The sequence below is a fragment of the Melanostigma gelatinosum genome, assembly GCF_949748355.1.
Source record: "Melanostigma gelatinosum genome assembly, chromosome: 21".
Classification (NCBI taxonomy): Eukaryota; Metazoa; Chordata; class Actinopteri; order Perciformes; family Zoarcidae; genus Melanostigma; species Melanostigma gelatinosum.
The window spans coordinates 4,585,410-4,605,266 of record NC_136654.1 but is presented as its reverse complement, the minus strand read 5'-3'; the positions used below and the strand labels follow the sequence as shown (position 1 = coordinate 4,605,266).

Genomic DNA, 19,857 nt, shown 5'->3' with positions numbered 1-19,857 from the left:
GAGAACCAGCAATCGGTTAAATGCTTCAGCACTACTTTTATGTGGACCGTATAAGTGACTGAATTTCTCCACGGTGAAGGAAAACATTACCGATAATGTCGCAAATTGTGGCTTTATATATTTTAGCCAGTGAGTAAACTACCAGCGTTTGAATTGTATCAAACCATTTGAAAAGCCGCACGCTGTTAAAGACCCGCTTCGGCCGAGACTTCCGTGTTGCATTCACTCCCTCAACGCCTCTTGGCGAGTTCATCACTGCCAACTCAGTTTAGTGGACAACCGTCACTCAGACCCACAGGGTAGAAGGTAAATGATGGATACCAAACTAATCTAAAGTACTAAGCCCCCTGGGAGTGACAACATCGCACAACCTTTTCGTCCTTAAAACTGCTGCAAGGAACTGCAGCTCGGGCTCTGTTAATGCTTTCCAATTGAGAGGGATCCATTAAGCCGTTTGGTGCTTTGCTTCGACTGAATGTTGGTACGCTGGAAATGTGTTTGGAAGTCATCTGAAACTTTAAGTGTCTTCTCTGCCTTAAGGGACGGTAAAGTTTTAAATGAGTGTGTCCAAAGTCAAGAACTTGCTCAGCATCTCTGCTGCTAAAACTGCATCCTTTGTCCGGCTGATGTGGGACCAGACACAAACCCCCTTTCTCATTAAGGGCAATAGTCTGACCCAGAAATATTGTTTGTGTGTGAATCAATGCTCAGAGGAGAAGCCTATTAACTACGTTGGCTAATGTTGACGTCAGCTCATCTTCTTCCATGCGAGAGACGAGCGGGGAAAGACGTGCAGGAGGAGATTTAGAAGAGTGTTTGTGTTGCAGAAGAAAAAAGCAGCGAGTGTGCCTTGGAGATATATTTAAAGAAATTGTTACTGCAAGAGCAGGAAACAGTGTGTGTGCGTTTGCCAGATAAAGACATTGTAAATACTTTCTGTGAAAGAGGGAAAGTCAGTCTGTAAAGTTTGTACGTGTGTTTTGAATAAAGCAAATCGTGTAAGAGGCTATGAGAAAGAGAGGATGGATGTAGAATCTTCTCTTAAGGAGCAAAAACAGGCATCTCAGGAGGGAAGCTGAAATTTAAAAACTACACCCAGTAATTACTCAAGTTGAGAGAAGCCCTGGGGTGGGGTTTTTGCTCTCTCTCTCGTAGCCCCCCCCCCACTCTCCTTTATTATCCCTGTGCTCGCTAGTCGTCTTAATGTGCAATAAACACAGCTGAATTGGCTGTTCTTCGGGTGTGATCTGGTTTTGTTTGAAAGTAGTAAATGAGAGGTGCAAAGCCGCCTTCACAGACAGACAGCTCAGTCGCTGGGTAATGCTCCTGAGAGCAATTTACTGCTCAGCCTCTTCTGAAAAAGAAAACTCCAAGTATATACACATACATATATACACACACATACATAGCCCCTCCCCCCGGGCAGAGTGACATAATTGACTTCCCAAAGAAGGAAAACAGTGAGCCTAAACACTCCCAACAAGTAAACTAACAAGTAAACTGGGCAAACTTCACAGCCGCTCTCTCTGCCACTTCTTAGATCAGCTGTACCAGACTGCCTGGAGAAAAGACGGCAGCTCAGCCAGCTAAGAAAAAGGCATCTGCTCCTGTCCAACCGCCCCCTCTTCCAGTGATGAGGTACCACTTCCCGGACCGAGCCCACTCGACTGGCCGCTTTCCCGTCTCGCTGCTGCCAGAGGCCTGCTGTCTGCTCTGCCAACTGACATCGAAAAAGGGGCACAAGACTATTTAATGTCCCCAAAAGTGATGTGACGTAAACATGTGTGTGCGCGTGGTTTGTGACATCTATTTTAAAAGCCACAGTTTTTAACAACTTAATGCCCGTTATAATTAGCAGTGATAGTAACTAAATAAAAGGCGCCGTGTGGTGAAGGTTCTGAGAAGCGAGGACAGATATCGAGTGGGATTTTGGTTATCATAACATATTTCAATTTAAACCTGAAGTAGGGCTGAACGATTTGTATCAAATCGCCTCTGTGTGTGTGTGTGTGTGCATGTCTTGTACATATTGTGCAAAATAAACAAACGGATCTGAGACCCACTCAAAATGAAATTGCCTTTAAATTGTCATTTTCTAAAAGCTCAATTTCCATGTGTTTTGTGAGATAATATTTGCATATATATATATATATATATATATACACACACACATACATTTTTCTTGAATATATTACATTTATATTACATTATATTATATTACACAGTGACATTTATTTGTCAGAAAATGCATTTCCTGACAGCTGAAATGTTTGCAAAGAATTGCATTGCATTTGAATTTTCTTTCCTTCCCTCAGTGTTGCAGCCGCAGAGTAAAATGACCACCAAATGTCTACTAGCTGAGTCATCATTGTCACATGACCAATGATTGGTCTGTCAGAATGTGTGTTAATACTGTATATTACGAAGGCATTAAGAGAGACCCGCTAACGTCTGTCACAACACTGATCGATAATATTGTGATCTTCGCTGTTGCCACCAGTGGAGTTCCTCCGGAGGCGATTTGACGCGCCTCGTGCACGCAAACGTACATCTGTTACACGTGCGCTCGGATTCCTGCAGTCTGGTAGGCGTTGAGGGTGAGGATGTGGGCTGCTATGTGTCACTGCGTTACATTTCCACGTTATATTTGGAGGCCTGTGTGAGTAAGGGTCCTGCAGTACATCTGAGTGTTTTGTGTGTGTGAGTAACTCAGTAAGTGAGCAGCGGGCTCATTTTAGCCCACTCCCCTTCATGCCGGAGTCTACGTCAGCCGAAAATCTATCTGTGGCGACTCGCTCATCCTCTGCCACCCCCATATACAGCCGGGCCTCAAGACACACACACACACACACACACACACCACTTCCTTGCTGCTCTACTGTACTACTACTAGGAACCGCAATTAACTCAACTCAGCTGGCGGTCCGTCGACGAGCGCGCCGACTGTCCCTTCAACGGGTGACGTGTTACAGTTCAGTGTCAGATTTCACGTCAGGCTTGCTTACTGACTTCCGATCCCCCCCCCCCCCAGAGTGCGAGTGAATCACAAAGAACTGTGGGATTCATGGCAAACCGGCGCAAGTAGCCTCTTCCACTGATTGAGGCAGACAGCTTCTCCAGCCCTCATTCAGCGGCTAGCTGCTCCTTCAGGGGTATTTATAGCCGCTATTGATCGAGACATTGGCTGAGAAGGAAAAAGCAGCACTTGAGATTGAAGCGGCGGACTGTAGAAGAGGCTTTTGTGTGTCTTCGAGTGTGTGCGTTTTGTTGGCCGCGGCGGACAAGCACACACCCCCCCCCCCCCAAGCAACTGCACCGTCCTCGCCATAAGCTTTGGCGGCCCCTACACACTCGATCAATCCCAGCTGGTGGCTTGACTTACTGTAGGAGGCCACTATGTGACTGCACACTTGCTGCGTCCTTCCGTTTAGATGGCTGAGGGATGAGTAACCCTCTATTTAAAGGGCTCAGGGCTCGACTGAGGACTTCTGGCATACGGGCGATCGATTGTAAATGCTGAGGTGACTCAACTCATTTAGAGGGAAGCGGTAGGAGGTCGCTTACTGGGATAAAAGAGTGCGATTGACCGACGGAAACGCAGCACTCTACAATTCGGTCTGAAAGGGAAAACGTTGTTTTGACAGCCGACCACTTTCACCATGAATAGAGAGAAGCTTCAAAGGCTTCCCGATATAGATTCTAACACCTGAACTTAAGTATCAGCAGATTCGAAACCAGTGTGTTAAAACCAAAAAAAATATATATTATTTCTATCTTGACCAGCTGTGTACTCCTAAACCGGTGACGTGATCTTAAAAACGTGCAAAACATGAACACCCCTTGAAACTAAAGCCTTGTACTGTACACGTCGCCATTTTATTCGTGGGATTTTCCAGTTTAAAATATTGCCGACTTGCTGACGGTTTGCTAGCTCCTGCTGACGCCTCACTGTCTGCTAGCACCTCCCCGATCGCTACTTCACAAAGAAGCGCGACGGCTCGCTAGTGACCTACTTGGATCCATTTCGGACGCTGCGATATTTGGGATGCAGAAGACCGTGGTTTTGGGGAATTTTAGCTTGCAAATAGCTTACGAGATGATACATTATATCGTTATTCTATAGTATCGATTTTATAGTTGAATTGATCAGTTGACCAAACGGCTCACCTCTGCTTTTCTTGGCATTTCTTTTTGTTTTTTTGACATACTGCCAGCTGAAATGACATCATTGATGGACGTTCTGCAGACGTCCCAGCTGTTTCTTACCTGGCCAGAGCCTGGACCTTGGCTGTGTGTCTCTCCTCCAGCTCTGCCAGCTTCCTCTTCAGTAAATCGGTTTCCTGCCTCAGGCCTGCCGAGTGCTCCATCTCCCCATCCAGCAGGCTGCGAAGAGACCTGTCGAACACATGAAGCAGATCACGGACCCGTGCGTTTCTGTCCCGTTTACCCTCAGGTCGATACATCTTGTGAAGACCTGATCCTCCATATATATTCAGACGTGCTAAATGTTGACATTCCGGTAATGCTATTTTCATAAACAGGAGGATGGGATAAACATTATTAAGCTTATTTAATTGCAGTCACACTCTGCTCCGACACAAAACACTTAATCAACAGCCATCTGTGATTGCATCGCTGTCATCTTAATGCCCCAAGTACAAATACGAATCACAGTTTATCATAAAGACCTAAATACGGCTTGGCAGAAGATTCGCATTCATTTAGGATTAATTGCAAAGGTGTATAAACATAATGCTGTGTTTTTTTGGTCATTACAACAGACTCTTACTGAACTGTGTGCTTTGCAGTTTGCACAGCAGTTGTTAATTTGCGTAAATCACAAAAGTCTCTGGTGGCTTAATGCTCAAAACAAAAAACACAACAAAACAGTCTCGAGCCCCCGAAGTTGGCACAAAAAAGCCCCTCTTGTCTCGGGATAAAAACAAAACAAGCCGACACAATTTATACAGAAAGGTCATTTGATGTCTCCCTCCAGTGTGCGTGCGTGTGTGTGTGTGGAGGTTTGCGAGCAGCAGATAAGGAGAACACATCCAAACGTACGTGTTTTGTTCCTCCAGCTCGTCCTTCCTGTTCATCATGGCCACAATGGCCTGACGCAGCTCCACTGCAGATGAGAACAGATTTCAGTCAAACTACCTCCGATGCACAAAACACACGCGGTCGCTACACACAGCAATATGCATAAACTAATACTCCACCGTTCTCAAATGTAGAAATGACAGAATCCCACTTTTTAATGCTGCACTTTGTGTTCCGTCCTTGTGATGAACTGCTTTGATAAAAATCCGGTTTTTACTTCTTTTTTTCCAGCTGACAGAAGTTACACACAGTGATATCTGTTTCACTCACAGAGAACACTTTTATTACTGAAGGCAGAAAGAAACCGACACCAGCTGAATGCCGGGGAAGACAAACACTGGCTACTGTTCGCATTAAACTATCAAGAAAATATGAAACCAAACTCCCAACAATGAACAAATCAACTGATCATACAGTCGAGCACGAGGAAACCGTCGTCTTCTTTGGCCGTTCTGGCTCATACGCCTCAAAACCAGACATTTATTATTGTGTTAACAGCCAAAGTAGCAAAGCCCTCCTGTGAATTCACTGATATATTCAGCTGATGTTTGCCCTTAATAACACATTATGGGCCGTCACATCCACCTCTGATTTAATGGAAGTTCCTCTCTTGACTGCTGCAAAATAAAATACTAATCTCAAATTTGTCCATGTAACAGAGCTGTCACCCAAAACAATTTCCGGGTGTAATGGTTTCTGATATTTCACCGACGCGGTGCTGAGATCTTGTAAGGTGCTCTGGCTTTACACAGGGGGGGGTAAGTCGTTTTGAAAACACTGGAATTTTTGCGAATAATAAACCCAAACGGTGTCGTCAAGTGATTGAATTGTGTTTTACTGACGACGCACATTATGTGCAGCACTCGTATCCGTTTGGCGAGTTTTTGCATCACACGATGATATTAAATGACGTTTTTATTTGCAAACCTGAGAATAAAAATGCTGAGTACTTCAAATTTGCTTCACCAGCAATCCATTCAGTGAAACAGAGTATCAGGCAAAGGTAAATTATGACGTCTTCAAATGTAAATATTTTGTTGTTGGTGAGAAACTTGAATAAATGCAGCTGTTTGAATGAGACTAGACATTACAGAGGGAATTGTTCACTTGTTTTATGCTTCTAACGCACTACTCGGTATCGGCCGATACACAAGTTGAGGTATAGGAATCGGGAAAGAACATATGCTGAAGGAACATTTGCTCTGCAAATTTGAAGAAATCATCAAAGAGCAGCAACTTGACTCTGAAGTCTTCAGTATCCTTCCCAGTTCAACTGTATCAGCTGCAGCCAAAGTCTGCTAGCAGTCAGCTGCTGGCTGATGTTAATCTCCATTAAAGGACAGATTTGGGGCGGGCTGTGTGGCGGTACAGTGACTCGTCTCCATAGTTACGCTGGGAGGTGCACATGAAGGTTTCAAAGCCCCTAACTAGGCTGCTACCAGGACTTCCAAAAATAACAACCATGGAACAAGGAGTTAATCTACCCTGCACTTTGCATTCCACCATCACACACACACACAACATGCAGAGACCACAACTATTCTCATAACTAATGTAGGGTGTCGATGTAGCTCCAGACACAAGTAGGTCTCCTCCAGCCCCGAGCTAGGAGCCTGGTTGGGGGGGGGGGGGGGGGAGGAGGAGCAGGAGGAGGAGGAGAGAGAAAGAAGAGTGTGATGAAGAGTGTGATGAAGAACAGAGTGCAGACTGAGCCATTAGGGACTTCAAGCGGAGCGGACGCCCTTCCGTCGTTGCAGACGTGCACGGGCAAATTACAGCACAAGAACGTATATACACATATGGAAGAGATTGTGTGTGTGTGTGTGTGTGTGTGTGTCCACCGGAGCCTACACGCTCTTGCTCAATTGTTACAATAATAGATGCATTAGCAGAGAGCTAGGCCATGTAATCGAGGTGTCTTGTGAATTATAGACTCCATACTCGCTCCAGCACGCTTTGTATTCGACTGCGTGTGTGAACAAAGCCGTAATCACAAAAAAAAGGGCAAACTGCCATTAACAGTTGTACCAATCTGAAGCACCGAGTGTACACACACACACACACAATGTATTGTCCTCTTCATAGAAGGTCTTATTACTCTTATGCCCATGCACAATCAACTGCTCATTGTCATTTATGACTTAATCAACAATATTAATCAATAGAGAGAGCGAGAGAGAGAGGTTTTCTTTATTTACCAGTCGAGAAAAAGTCACGGCCATTTGCTCAAAATGCAAAAATCGGTTTTGGCTGCGTTGCATTCTGGTCTATTGAGCCGACGGTAGGCATGGAAATCGGTAACTCTGCCGCGATGCCTTTCTTCCTGTGACACTGTTGGATGTCAGCGAGTCTGGAAAGGAGCCGTTTGCTCTTTGATTGTGAGAGACCGACACAAAAAAAAACCTGACTTTACAGCAATGTCACAGTATTTCAGGGTGGATTTGACTTTCAACTGGTCTGCTGTTTTACATCGTTATCTCAAAGTCTATTTTCTCTGCATACACAACAGAGACGTTGAGATTCTTCTTATCGCTCCCACTAGCTCTTTCCCTGACCCTGCGACCTCCTCTAACTCAGGGCTAATCGATTGGACGACGGCTCAATCCAGCCCTTACAGGCAGCTCTGGTCACCTTTCCTCCCCTAGCTCTGTCACTTACTCACACACACACGCGCACAGAATCCAAGGTATCACATAAGCATCAGTGTGAGAGTCTTGTGGTCTGATTAGCTCCAGGGCCCCGAGCAGAAAACACCAACCCCAAAATCCTTGTGTGCTGTGAGTCGCGCACACATTAAAGTGCTCATCACTGTGTGTTTAATGCACATCTAAAATCGCACAGCTGCCGTCAATGGCAGGCATGCACACGATCTGACTGGACCAACAGTGCCACCTGGTGGATCGTTTTTGCATTATGGAAATGTTGTGGAACGGAAAGGCACCATCGCTCGTCGCAATTAGATCACTTTAAGCACACGGAAAAACAACGAGGTTTGAAAATAACAGACAGTCTGATTGAATTTGATTGAATTTGCTGCAGACGACAGCTGCTGGGGAGACTTCCAGACAAAGACGTGGCAGGACTTCCACAGGATTCATCATCATCACAAACTTCTTGGGAATAAACTCCAAGATGAGATTGCCTTCTGACAAAGCCTCAAGAGGAGCCGACGATTCGACAGATGTGATTCTTGCTGTCATGTTGGAAAATAATAATTTTCATGTCATTAATCCTTGGCGCGACAAAGATATTAAGGAACTTCACCTAATAGGCCCTAATCTCAAAGGAGTGAGAGACGTTATTGAATCCTTTAAGTCACAACAGTGTCACTCCCGACACGTCCTTGTTTGTAAATTGCACCACCGCCGTTATCCATAAGAACATGAATCAACCTCGTTGGCTTGTAGAACTTTCATTGGAAAAAATGCTAAATCTTTACAAAGCGAGTCAAAATATCTCATAACATGTAACAAATCTAGTGTCCCCGGTCGAGGTGATGTCTGTGTGTGAAGTCCTGTGCAGAGACACTGTTCGGCTGTCTTGTGCGAGCTCACTTGTGGCATAAAATGCTGATTTACAACACAAAACCGGTTTGGTAACAAACCCAACTAGAAGAGCAGCAGTGAGTGAGAAACAGTAAGAGGCAGACACACTCACCCACTGTCATGGACTCTGGCAGACCAGATGTTGGCAGCACACCGGAGAGTGGAGCAGACTGCGTCGGTGGACTGGACTCCATACTGCAACACATTTAACAATTCATTTCTGTAAAGAAAGCTGAGCCTGCACTTGCAATACTTGTTTAGTCCTGTAGCTAAATCTGACGAATAGTTCGCCCTAAACTGAAAATAATTGGCACAACATGAGAGCAAGCCTGAAACGACGTCTTACTTGAACGTTAGCGGCGATCTGCCGCTCTCACAGTTCCCCGCCCGGCCTGTTGACTCACGCTGGGCAGGAAATGCAGCCGCGTCCTCCACAGAGTTCACTGAAACCAAATAGAAGTGAAAGTGAAGGTGTAGACGAACACAGAAAGTCCCGTGATTCCATCTTATTGGCATCCAATCCCGGAACTGAAGCCATAAGCAGCTGTGGTCAGCAGTAAAAACAGTCGCGCAAACATCACAGAATCTTAAAATGCGCTCTTAGAGCTGCCACAGTACAACTTAAATTACAACTCTTGATTTATATGCATATTTTAAAAAATCTATGCGATGTAACACAGTTACTGTGCAGTGCAAGTAGGAAATGTAAACTGAGGCTCAGTGTGGCAGCGTAGGCTAAAAGCACTCAGGAAAATAAGATACTGATCACAGATTGCTTCCGGAAGTGTTTTAATGTTCTTCGATCTTCCTTTGAAGCGGCAGGATTGTGAATGAAGTCTGCAGCTGTGGTGTTATTGTGTTGTGAGGACCACAGTACCTGGCTGAGAGTCTGCGGGGCTCAGAGGAATGAGGATGTCCGCGCTCCTGTGTTCGGTCATCACCTGTAGGGGGCTCCAGGTGGACACACTGGACAGGCTGCCGACCACCACCCTAGAACAAGAGCGCGTTCACCTCCGTCAGTCTGGCCGTGCAATCAGTGCTGTGCACTCCACATTTTGGATTGAAACCTCAACTGCACGACACATTCTGGGGTCTATTTCCCATGATGCTTAGGGGGATTTACGGATATATAATCAAATCTAAATACAAGCCAAATCAGCGGGTAAAACTACGAGAGCTAGTTTCCCAACATGAGGGGGGGGATCATTTTATTGAACTACAAAATAATGCAACTTTCACTGTGTATTGGAAAATGAAGACCAACATTTATGGTTCATCTTCCAGATATTCACTTTATATAATGCTGGTTGTTGTTGTGTTTCCGCAGGCTGTGTGTGCATTTGTTTTCTGATTAAAAACACTTCGTGTGCCCGGAGGAAACTGACTTTTGGAGCCTACCGATCACCTCCAGCAGCCCATCATTTAAGAACCCATCCAATAAAACAGGGTGAAACCACAAAAATGAGCACGTTTGAATTAAAACCGGATTTTTTCATGATCTCACGTGCATCTAATGAACAACCCTCCAAGGGTATTTTGTCCCGAGCCCACATTAAATTCTGTCGCAATAAATTTAAAAAAAAGTGAATATTTCTCTTTATACTTTTTATAACCTGACATTCAACTGAAGACATCTGACTCACTGATCAGAGCTGCTTCTCCTCTCCTCCTCCTGGGTTTGTGCTCTGGGTTTGTACATCTCCTCCTCCTCCTCCTCCTCCTCCTCCTCTTCCTCCTCCTCCTCCTCGTTGTCTATACTCTTAGTGTCAGGCGGAGGAGGAGGAGTAGTAGTGGGTGGAGTACGAGAGGGATGGGGGGACCCCACCCAGCTGATTATGCCCGGCTCATCCGTGCCGTTCTGGGCGGGCGACTCGGAGAAGACCGGCTCCAAAGGGTCTATTCCTTCCTCCACACTGCTTTGAACAGGAGCAGTGTGGCTCTTCCTCATCGCGCCCATCTTCTGGGAGTCCTCCTCGCCCTCCTCCTCATCCTCCGCACCTCCGTCCAGATCGTCATCAAAGGAAATGATGTTGGTGATTTTCTTTTTCCTCCTGCGCTCTTTCCTCAGCCCGGAGTCTGAGTGGGGAACAAGATTGAAAAAAGAAGTTGACAAAAATCCTGAATTTCTACCTTGAATAAAGTGAAAATAAAAAGAGCGAAAACGCTGCAAGTTGTCCCCGACGGGATGGACCGGGGCAGACGGCTAAATGAGGTCAAACAAGGAACCGACACTCTGGAAGTTTATTCATTTCATGGGGGATTTCATCACTGACGCAGCACTCCGCTGCACACGCCTTGTGTTGCATCCACTAGGTTTGTTCCACCAGTGCATTCGTTATACATGCTCCGACTGAACCATGTGTTGTTTTACTGCATGTGCCGGCTTTTTGTGACACAAACACTTCTCTAGGAGCAAATATACAGCAAGCTGCAACACTAAAGTATGGCATGTGTCCATCCTCAGGCAGGTTTATTTCATGTTGATAGTCCCAAAAAGTAGATGCCATGTATGCAAAGTTTCAATTTTTGCAGTTATGTTTTTCCACAAAAATGATGTGATGTGTAAGCAAAAAAAAGGCCCAAAAAATGACACCGCTATGTATTTCTTGCATGGCTACTGTGTTGTATAGTGTATTAATTTGACCGTGTGTTGCAGCAAAACAAACGAGCCTGTATTAAACATTGCTCCGTCCTACCAGCCGAGCTGCTGCGTGGCAGGACGGGCAGCGGGTCCGAGGCCCTGTCCACTCTGGGGGTGAAGCCGGGCACCACAGCCGTGGCGGTGCTGATCTCTCGCAGCAGGCTGCTGACCCCCTGAGTGGACTCTTTCCACAGGCTGCCGATGCCCTGCGTGGACTCCTTGAGGAGGTGGGACACCGAGGAGCCCCCTCCTCGCGTCACCCCGCCGTTCAGGTCAGTGTTGTCGATGTTGATGGCAAACAGGATGGAGTTCAGACCTGAAGACCGCAGCAGAAAGAGGGAGTTTATTGCAGGTCAGTCTCGTTAAAATCATATAAAGCTTTTCAACTCCTGCAAAGTGCTTTGTCAGCTTTTTTTCTGGACGCGCACAGATAAGAGCGGGCAACCTAAGATGAACCGCGTATGAACAGAGAGGAAAAGCTCTGGCACAAGATCAGTGGTTTGTATTCGTAATATTTTAGAGTTTGTGCTCAACCGAGTTTGGCTCATCAATAGTTTACGAGTCAGAGCACAGTCATTACCACTAATAGGGTTCGGACTTCAATTCCCACCACATCCAGTCGCGGTAAACAAGTGAAGTGCAAAAGCAGTTAATGGATTTTTACAGCGGCTCCGTTTGTGTGAAGCATGTTTAAATTTCAATGAGACTGAAAGTGAGGCTGTAATGCTCATTAGAGAGCGGAAGACGGAATACTTGGATGGATAAAACGCAGGGACACCAATTTGCTGTTTTTAGATCCTTTGCCACTAATGGGGCAAAGAAATACAGCCTGGCGTGAGAGGGTGGCACCAGAAGAACGGCTGTGAATCAAAAGGAGTTTCCCTCTGTGTGTTGGCCATTCAGTTTATTGTTAGCACACTAACATGCTAACATGCTACACATGCAAACTGCAACATGTTTTCATGCTAACTGAATGCATTTCAACAGGCTAACATTACCAAATCATGCTGTGTTTAGGCTAATGTTACATTACGGACATAATTAGTAAAATACCAACTGTACGCATTTTAAAACACCAACATTAGAGCACAGGCCTAACATGGCCATATTAGCATGCTATGTTAGCATAACATGCAACACTAATGTAAGGTGTTCACTTCCCTCCGAGTGGCATTTCAAATTAAAATAATGCTAATAATTAGCCACGGTCCTAGTTTTTTTTTACAGTGTATCTGTAAAATATCTCCAACATTAAAACACAACCTCACCTGCCGCCATGGTGGGGAGCATACTGGCTCTCTCTTCATCGAGAATAAAAGCCCAGTCTTCATAGTAAGTCCTATAAAACAGAGAGGAGGCGAAGAAACATCTCTGATCAGGACAAAGAGGAAACACCAGCTTTACAGAGCAGAACTGTGCAAGTGAATTGATTTTTGAAGTGTCAGTATAATGCATGAAAAGAAATCATGCGTGTAATCCACACAGACACAGTGTACTAACCCCAGGCGAAGGCGGTCGGCCAGCAGCGTGTGCAGGTATCGCTCCAGCGAGTGCTCGTTGAGGGCGCAGCGCAGCCAGGCGCGACCGCGGCCCAGCTCCGAGGCGATGTGGCGCAGGGAGTAGAACCGCTGGAGCTCGTGGCGGTTGAGATGCTCCTTCACGTAGAACCAGAACGTCAACTCTGGCGTAGGAGCGGGAGGGAGAGCAAGAGGGGCCAAAGAGGGAGAGAATGAGTTCCATCTCGTTGGTGAAAAACAAATGTTCGCGAGTTACTCGAGAGGTTCAAAAGGTCGCAGTCGCAAAAACACTTCTGGGGTCCGGAGAGTCAGCACATTCTCTCATTAACATATATATCTACACCTCCATATTTTGCACTCACCGCAGAACTCACACAGATGTATTATTTTCTATAAAACATCGGAAATGAATCGCCACAATGGTTCTTAAAGTTGACACAGCATAAACAATTCAGTAGAATGTAAAACTAACGTCTCCGAGGTCTTTATAGGCTTTGGTGGCTGCAAGTAAAACTGAATCTTGAAGCTTTTAATCATAATTTAATATCCTCATGGAGAGTCCCAGTCAGGGGTGCTTCTGCAGTCGCAAGTGTCGACGTGGAAAGATTGTGGAGACGCTAAAAATTAATTTTACAGAATATAAATTACAATTTGATTATTAAAAGGTTTTTAAATAAATTGCCAAACAGTAACGTTAAGGGTAATAAGTTGAACTAATTCAAATGCAAACACTGATGGATGAACAGTTAAAATAGCTTGCTTAAAGTAAAATAAATGTTTGAAATATTTGGCTGAACGTAGTCGATAAATGTTTAATAAAAATCCTGAAAATAAGATAAACTTAACAGAGACGGAGGATGTTTTCCACACAGCATGACACCGTATCACATGCTGTATATCATCTATCTGTGTTTATCCCACTCTTCACTACATCAACACATTCATCATATTAGTGTACAATGAATCAAATACTTAAACCACGTTGTTTTCTTTATGGCTGCAGTGTTTCATCAACTGGCAACATCACAGATGTCTTTCTGCACTTCAGTACCAGCGACCCCGGCGGTTAAAGTTAAGTCGCTGCCGTGGTTTTTGACCGACCCACGCGGCCGCTGAGGCGTCGTACCTGCTTCGGTCTTGCTGTTGAAGCCCGCTGCCTGCTTGAGAGCGGCGGCGGTGAGAGCCAGACCTCGGCTCTTCCTCAGGCCATGCTGCAGCACCGCTTCAAACTGGGCACACAGGCAGATCACCCTGCAGAGACAAAGACGCCTTACACCACTATGTGCACCCCCACATTTGAGTGGTTTTTAAGCCACTTGAATATATAGCTGCACTTTAAACTCCACGGGAAGGACCATTATCTGTAGTTTCCGAATGGAAATATGAAATTGTAATTCATTTTTCAAAAACTGGAGCTACAACTTCAAAATTAGATCTGAGCAGCGCAGGATATGAAACTTTGATGAAATATTTCTCTTTGACTGTATTAAGCTCTGATGGAACACGGTTGGTACGTCGTTTGTCTTACACATAAAAACCCTCTTATTGCTTAGATGCGATGGAAAATATTGTAAATCTCTCAAAACCCCCCAAAAAAATAAGATGATTTAGTTCATTGCAGCGAATAAAATAGATTTTCTTTTTCGCTGTACAGAAGAAGCTGAACGTAAGATACTGGAGCCTGAAGCGCCACAGCATCAAGTGACCTGGAACTACACGCTCAAAGCAAACAGCCTCTCGGGTGCCGAATAAACACAGACACAACGAAAGAATGTCTCGGGGGCGACAGGCGGCTTCTCTTACCTGCTGTCAGAGTCTGTGGCGATCTCCTTTCTTCCTCCAAAGCGGATTTGGCACTGGAAAGATATGAAGGGAATGATTAATAGCTGCCTGCGAAATAAAGACTTCTTTCTTCAGCGTTTGAGCTTGCGTTCAAACTTCGCTCCAGCACACGGTGAGCACATTTCTAAGATTTCTAAAGGCCTAAATCGCTGAAGTGGCAGCAGTAGAATCGATGCAGTCTCTTGCTGATGAACAGTGCTGACACATGGGAGCAGGCGGCCTATCGTTTACCAGCAGCTGGTAAGTTTGGAGTAAAGTCTGCATAGACGTCTATCATACATATATATCCATATACAATAATAAACCCGGCTAGTCCCGATACTGTCCATGCAGTCCCCACTTTCTTTGTCCCCCTATGTACGGGAAAGGACATGCCATCAAAGCACACAATATGGCAAAAACTAAAATCTCAGAGACATAAATCTGCATATATATATTCAGCAGAAGATCAGCTGGTAGTACGAGTGGTAAACACTGCTCAGTGTTACTTCCTCCAGGGTGTTTTGGTAAACGGTAGAGCAAAGGTGCACTGACACCACAAGCAAATGGTGAGTTACTTCCTTGTTCCGGTTAAAGGGCATTGGACTCACCTGTTTGACAGCATCCAGCAGCCTCTCCAGGAGGTGCTGTCTCTTGGTGTCACTCTGCTGAGTGCCTGCAGAGGTAAACAGACAGATTAAGGAAAATGACCCAAATTTAAGTTTGACGATGGATTCAGGAACTCAATTACCGAGTGATTGTTCCCGTTTTAATTATGTCCAAGAGGAGGGGAAGGAAACGAACTGCTGAAGAAAATCATGGCCATCGCAGGCGGTATAAAAACAGTTCGAGTACAATGGAGAAATCTTTTTTATGGATTACTCCAGCATGAAAAAAACGTTTTGGATGGAAAAAGTAAAGAATTGCTGTTTATCAAAAAATATAACACCCGGTGGTCCCTCAGCCTCTCTCGTCCCCGCTGAAAGACGACTCTGCCGGGAGGAGAGCGGGCGCCAGCTTCGGAGAAGGACCGCCGCAGCGTTAGCAACCCTCCCGCCTCCCGTCTCCGGAGCGACCGTGTGCTCTCCACCCGGCTGTAGTCTCCAGCGGCATGATGACATGGCGGGGTTAGCAAGCTAACTTTAGCCAGCCGCTAAAGGAGCCGTGCTGTTGATGCTACACAGTGGTTACTGAAAAGTGACGCGGTGGGGAGAGAATAGGAGAGGCGTCTGATGAGAGCGCGTTAATATTATTTCTATTTGATGACGTAGATCAGTCCCAAACCATCAACCCAGCTCAGACATCTGCAGATTCGGGCTGATTTAAAACAGATGGTGTTTTGAGACATTTTCAACCATGAAATGCCTATTTTTTTTGTAAATTTGGTCAGAAATCTCAATCTTAACACGAGCATTGAAATGTTTCACAGGAATACGGTCATATTAAATAAAAACACATTCAAGTGTGAAGTTAGTCTGTAATGGGCACCGTCCCTAATAAACAAATCAATGTGGCTGTTATAGTTTGCATCTTTCTATTTTTGTTACATTATGTGTACAGTACCCTTCTGTAATGACTTTGATTCACAGTTACAACTAAAGATAATATTGTCTGTTTGAATACATTTACCTGTTACAGAACATTTAAATGAAAGTAAGTGCTTTGCTAAAGAGCACTTCGGCAGTTGCAGAGTGCCGAAAGCTGCATGGAGCAGTCTCTTTCCTCCAGCCACATGTTTCCATGGGATTCCCGACCACACTTCTACAAACTCCAAGGCTACATGTAGCCTCCAGAGAACTGCGTCACGTGGTGACTTGACACTTCAAAACAAACAGAACAAAGTGTTCTGCAGGTTTGTCTTCAGTGGACCTGAACAGCACGAGGTTCAGTGGTGGTGGGCTGAGCTTACAGGACGCAGTTTAAACGTTTAGAGTACTTTTGAGCAGCGTTTGTATTTTCTCTTTCAGTTCACTACGGTTCGACAGACCAGAAAGGCCGTTCTGTGTGTTAACATTGGGGAAGTATCTGCAGCGCCGTTAACAAGTCAGCAGAACTCAAACTGCATGAACACAACTGACTGCATGATGTGCTTTAGTGGCAGAGTGACTACCAAAAGGCAATGACACAACAACACTCACCGTTCATTCTGACAGCCAAACTCCGGGACCCGTGACATCCAAGCCTAACCGTTCATGAGAGCAGAGGCTAGCGATGCACCGGGCACATGCTTCCTCCGCGGCCCGAGCCGGAGCCACCCAACCGCGGCGTGAGGACTGATGCTCGCACGGTGAACGGAGAGGCCTGCCGGGGAGCCGCTGTGAGTCTGTACACAGGCTGACATGCAAAGAGTTGTACGAAGCAGCGGAACTGTGCTGAGCACGAGCCCGAGTGCAGTTTCACAGCCACAAAACTGTCCGTTTTAAAAACATGTGGCGGTCGGTCTGAAGAGGAACGCGGTGTTTTCAGTCTGGGACCTGACTCGCCGCAAAGAACGGGAAGCGGAGGACTGAGCAGTGTCGAGGTCACGTGACAAAACACACAGCGGTCATATGACAGGCAGGGCCTAGTGGGAGTTGTAGTCTTTTGCTGTTGAAGTGTCGCACTACAAGAGTAACTTTTTATATTATGCAGAGAGATTCGAGAAAATCATTATTCATTTATATATATATATATATATATATATATATATATATATATATATATATATATATATATATATATATATATATATATATATATATATATATATATATATATATATATATATATATATGTGTGTATATATACTCACGATTCAGACTTTTTTTATCCAGCGCCATCACCAGGTTAAACTTCAATTTGGTTTATAACAAATACATTAATAACTCAGAAAGAGCCTCTCAAACAAAAAGCAAAAAGCAGCAGATTAGAGAACAGCCATTATGTGACAGTGTGTGTGACATTTCACGTTCTTCCCCACAACTAATTCAGACAGAGACACTAACTTATGGATGTCACATGACTCGATCAGTGGTAATCAGATGACCTGAGAATCATCGCAGTCCGCTTCAATCTGTACTCTGATCACTTTGGTCATATCTAATCTAAGGCTTTAGTGTCTGTGCATCACACATAAGAGAGTGTGTGTGTGTGTGTGTGTGTGTGAGAGAGAGAGAGAGCGAGAGCGAGAGAGAGAGAGAGAGAGGTAGAGAGAGAGAGAGTGAGAGTGTGTTACCGTTTTATTAGAGAATCACAAACATGAGATATTGTCAGATCAGCGGTGAAAGAGACTGTCTGACATTTAGAGAACTTTAGATTCTTTCCTTAATGTGGATGCTGATGTTTGGAGACTTGAAGTAGAACTTTGTGTACTATATACACAACTACTACTGTTTGTATGCTGAAAAAATGTTAGCAAGATACATTTATTAGAGTTCATTATATTTTGTACATGAAGAGATTACACTCCAGGAAGCTGAAGATGGCCGTGAGAGAGTTAAATAAATAATATAAAAGAGGGGAAAACTGAAATAATCAGACCATTTACAGATTTATTGATGGTTAGTCATAAATGTCTTCGGAAGGAAGCCACAGCCCAGAACCGCAACATTATTTATCAATGACAAATACAAACCGCTCACTGTCCAATATTCAACTGCATTGAAAACACACAATCAGCTCGTCAGACTTGAAACCTTCAGGGACTTTTCAGTGCACTTGGATACAGATGGCGATCGAAACATGTATTGTAGAGACGGGTGAGATTACAGCTTCAAAAAACAAAAAACAGGCGGCTATAAAAATTCTGGTCGCACAATCAGCCTCATCATAAGTCCCTCGTCATCGCGTTTATTTCATCACATCCCGACTTTGTAATATCTGTGAATCAACCAAACATGACTGATGAGAATGCTGTGGTTTCTGAATCAAGTCTTCTTCTTTTTTTTGCAACACTGTTATAGTGTGCAAAGTTTACATCTTATCAGCCAGATAAAAACATGTGGGTGTTATCTAGACAGCGTTGTCTAATCATTACAAGTGTGCATGTTAGCGGTGCAAACACAGAATCCCTTTAAAGTGACGAGCAAAGAAAAACAAACGTAAAGATCCAAGTTCAGTGTGTCCGTTAAAAAGGTTGAGTTCATATTGACAGTGTCTCTCTCACGAGTTCTTCAGAAGAGGTGGTGATGGTCGAGTCATAGATGGTGGAGAGCGACACCTCTGCGTTTGAAGGCCTGCTGTTGCCTGTTGGGTCTTCTCTGATGGACCTGCCGCTCTTCCTGAAAGAGCTCCTGATCGTGAAGCGGTCGGACACGCTCCTCACCACCCGGCTGAGCTCGCGGTCCTTCAGCTTGATCAGGCCCACGTCGTCCTCCAGCTCCTCGGGCGGCACGAGAATGTTCCCAGAGTACCAGAACACCCACCAGATCAGGCTGAAGAAGATGATGATCGCCCCCGCGTAGATGAACAAGTCGTGGATGACGAGCCCTCCGAACACCCCCAACAGCATGATGAAGACGCCGACGACGTCGTGGGCCACCGCGAACCAGAACGAGCACTTGCAGCGGCCCACTCCTCCGTCCACTCTCTCCTCCAACGGCTCTACCTGCACAGATGTTGACATGGTGGCAGCGGAGGTCCTCCGACGGCAGAGTGTAGTCCAGATGTGCAGCTGCCGGACAGCAAAGCGCGATCCTCGTCGACTCACAGACAAACCTGCAGTGGTCAAAGTACAACGTGCGCAAGCGGTTATCAGCAAGCACCGCAGCAGCTTTGTGAATGTGTCGGATGTTTTCGCAGGAAACGGTTGCATCATCACTGACAAAAATGAGTGTGTCCACTTTCACATTGCGGAGTCACTTCTACTCAAGCCCCCACGGCTGTACCGCTTCCTCCTCTGCTTCTGGTTCAGCACGGGGATCCACACCAGACCCATCACAACAAACATCAGCCCTAAGGACAGGCAGGCCGAGGCTACGGAGCGGGACGCCTCGGTCACCGCCAGGGACTGGAGCAGGAAGAGGAGGCCGCCCGCGGCAGACATCAGAGACCCCATCACCATCACAATGATGGGTTTGTGGAGGTGGGCCCAGCCCGGGCGAGGGTCCGGACACAGGCTCAGACTCCCAGAGTCATCTGGAAGTGAAGTTTCTCCAATTGCTTCCATGGTTGCTTTCAACAGAGCAACGCCCCTGTTGCCGCTTTGTCTCTCCCCTCTGAGAACCTTTAAAACATGAATAATGGGAACACCAGC

General features: G+C 45.4%; 2 protein-coding genes across 2 annotated transcripts in view; both read right to left on the bottom strand.

Moving 5' to 3' along the window:
- snx29 (sorting nexin 29) overlaps positions 1-16,956 on the bottom strand; it is a 93,947-nt gene extending 76,991 nt beyond the window's left edge. Inside the window, exons 1-13 of the mRNA XM_079292902.1 lie at positions 16,763-16,956; positions 15,236-15,300; positions 14,607-14,659; positions 13,930-14,054; positions 12,787-12,967; positions 12,555-12,625; positions 11,342-11,602; positions 10,289-10,721; positions 9,523-9,635; positions 8,992-9,088; positions 8,758-8,840; positions 5,062-5,125; positions 4,267-4,395 (exon numbers count right to left, since the gene is read on the bottom strand). Coding sequence (XP_079149028.1) covers positions 4,267-4,395; positions 5,062-5,125; positions 8,758-8,840; positions 8,992-9,088; positions 9,523-9,635; positions 10,289-10,721; positions 11,342-11,602; positions 12,555-12,625; positions 12,787-12,967; positions 13,930-14,054; positions 14,607-14,659; positions 15,236-15,300; positions 16,763-16,769 — 1,682 coding nt within the window. The 5' untranslated portion in view covers positions 16,770-16,956. The remainder of the gene's footprint in view (positions 1-4,266; positions 4,396-5,061; positions 5,126-8,757; positions 8,841-8,991; positions 9,089-9,522; positions 9,636-10,288; positions 10,722-11,341; positions 11,603-12,554; positions 12,626-12,786; positions 12,968-13,929; positions 14,055-14,606; positions 14,660-15,235; positions 15,301-16,762) is intronic.
- Positions 16,830-19,227, bottom strand: LOC306795446 (uncharacterized protein; the record flags this gene model as incomplete). The annotated part of the gene is made up of 2 exons (XM_079293964.1): positions 16,830-16,958; positions 18,769-19,227. 2 exons carry the CDS (start codon positions 19,225-19,227, stop codon positions 16,830-16,832), a joined length of 588 nt encoding a protein of 195 aa, XP_079150090.1.
- Positions 19,228-19,857: the final 630 nt, after the last annotated feature.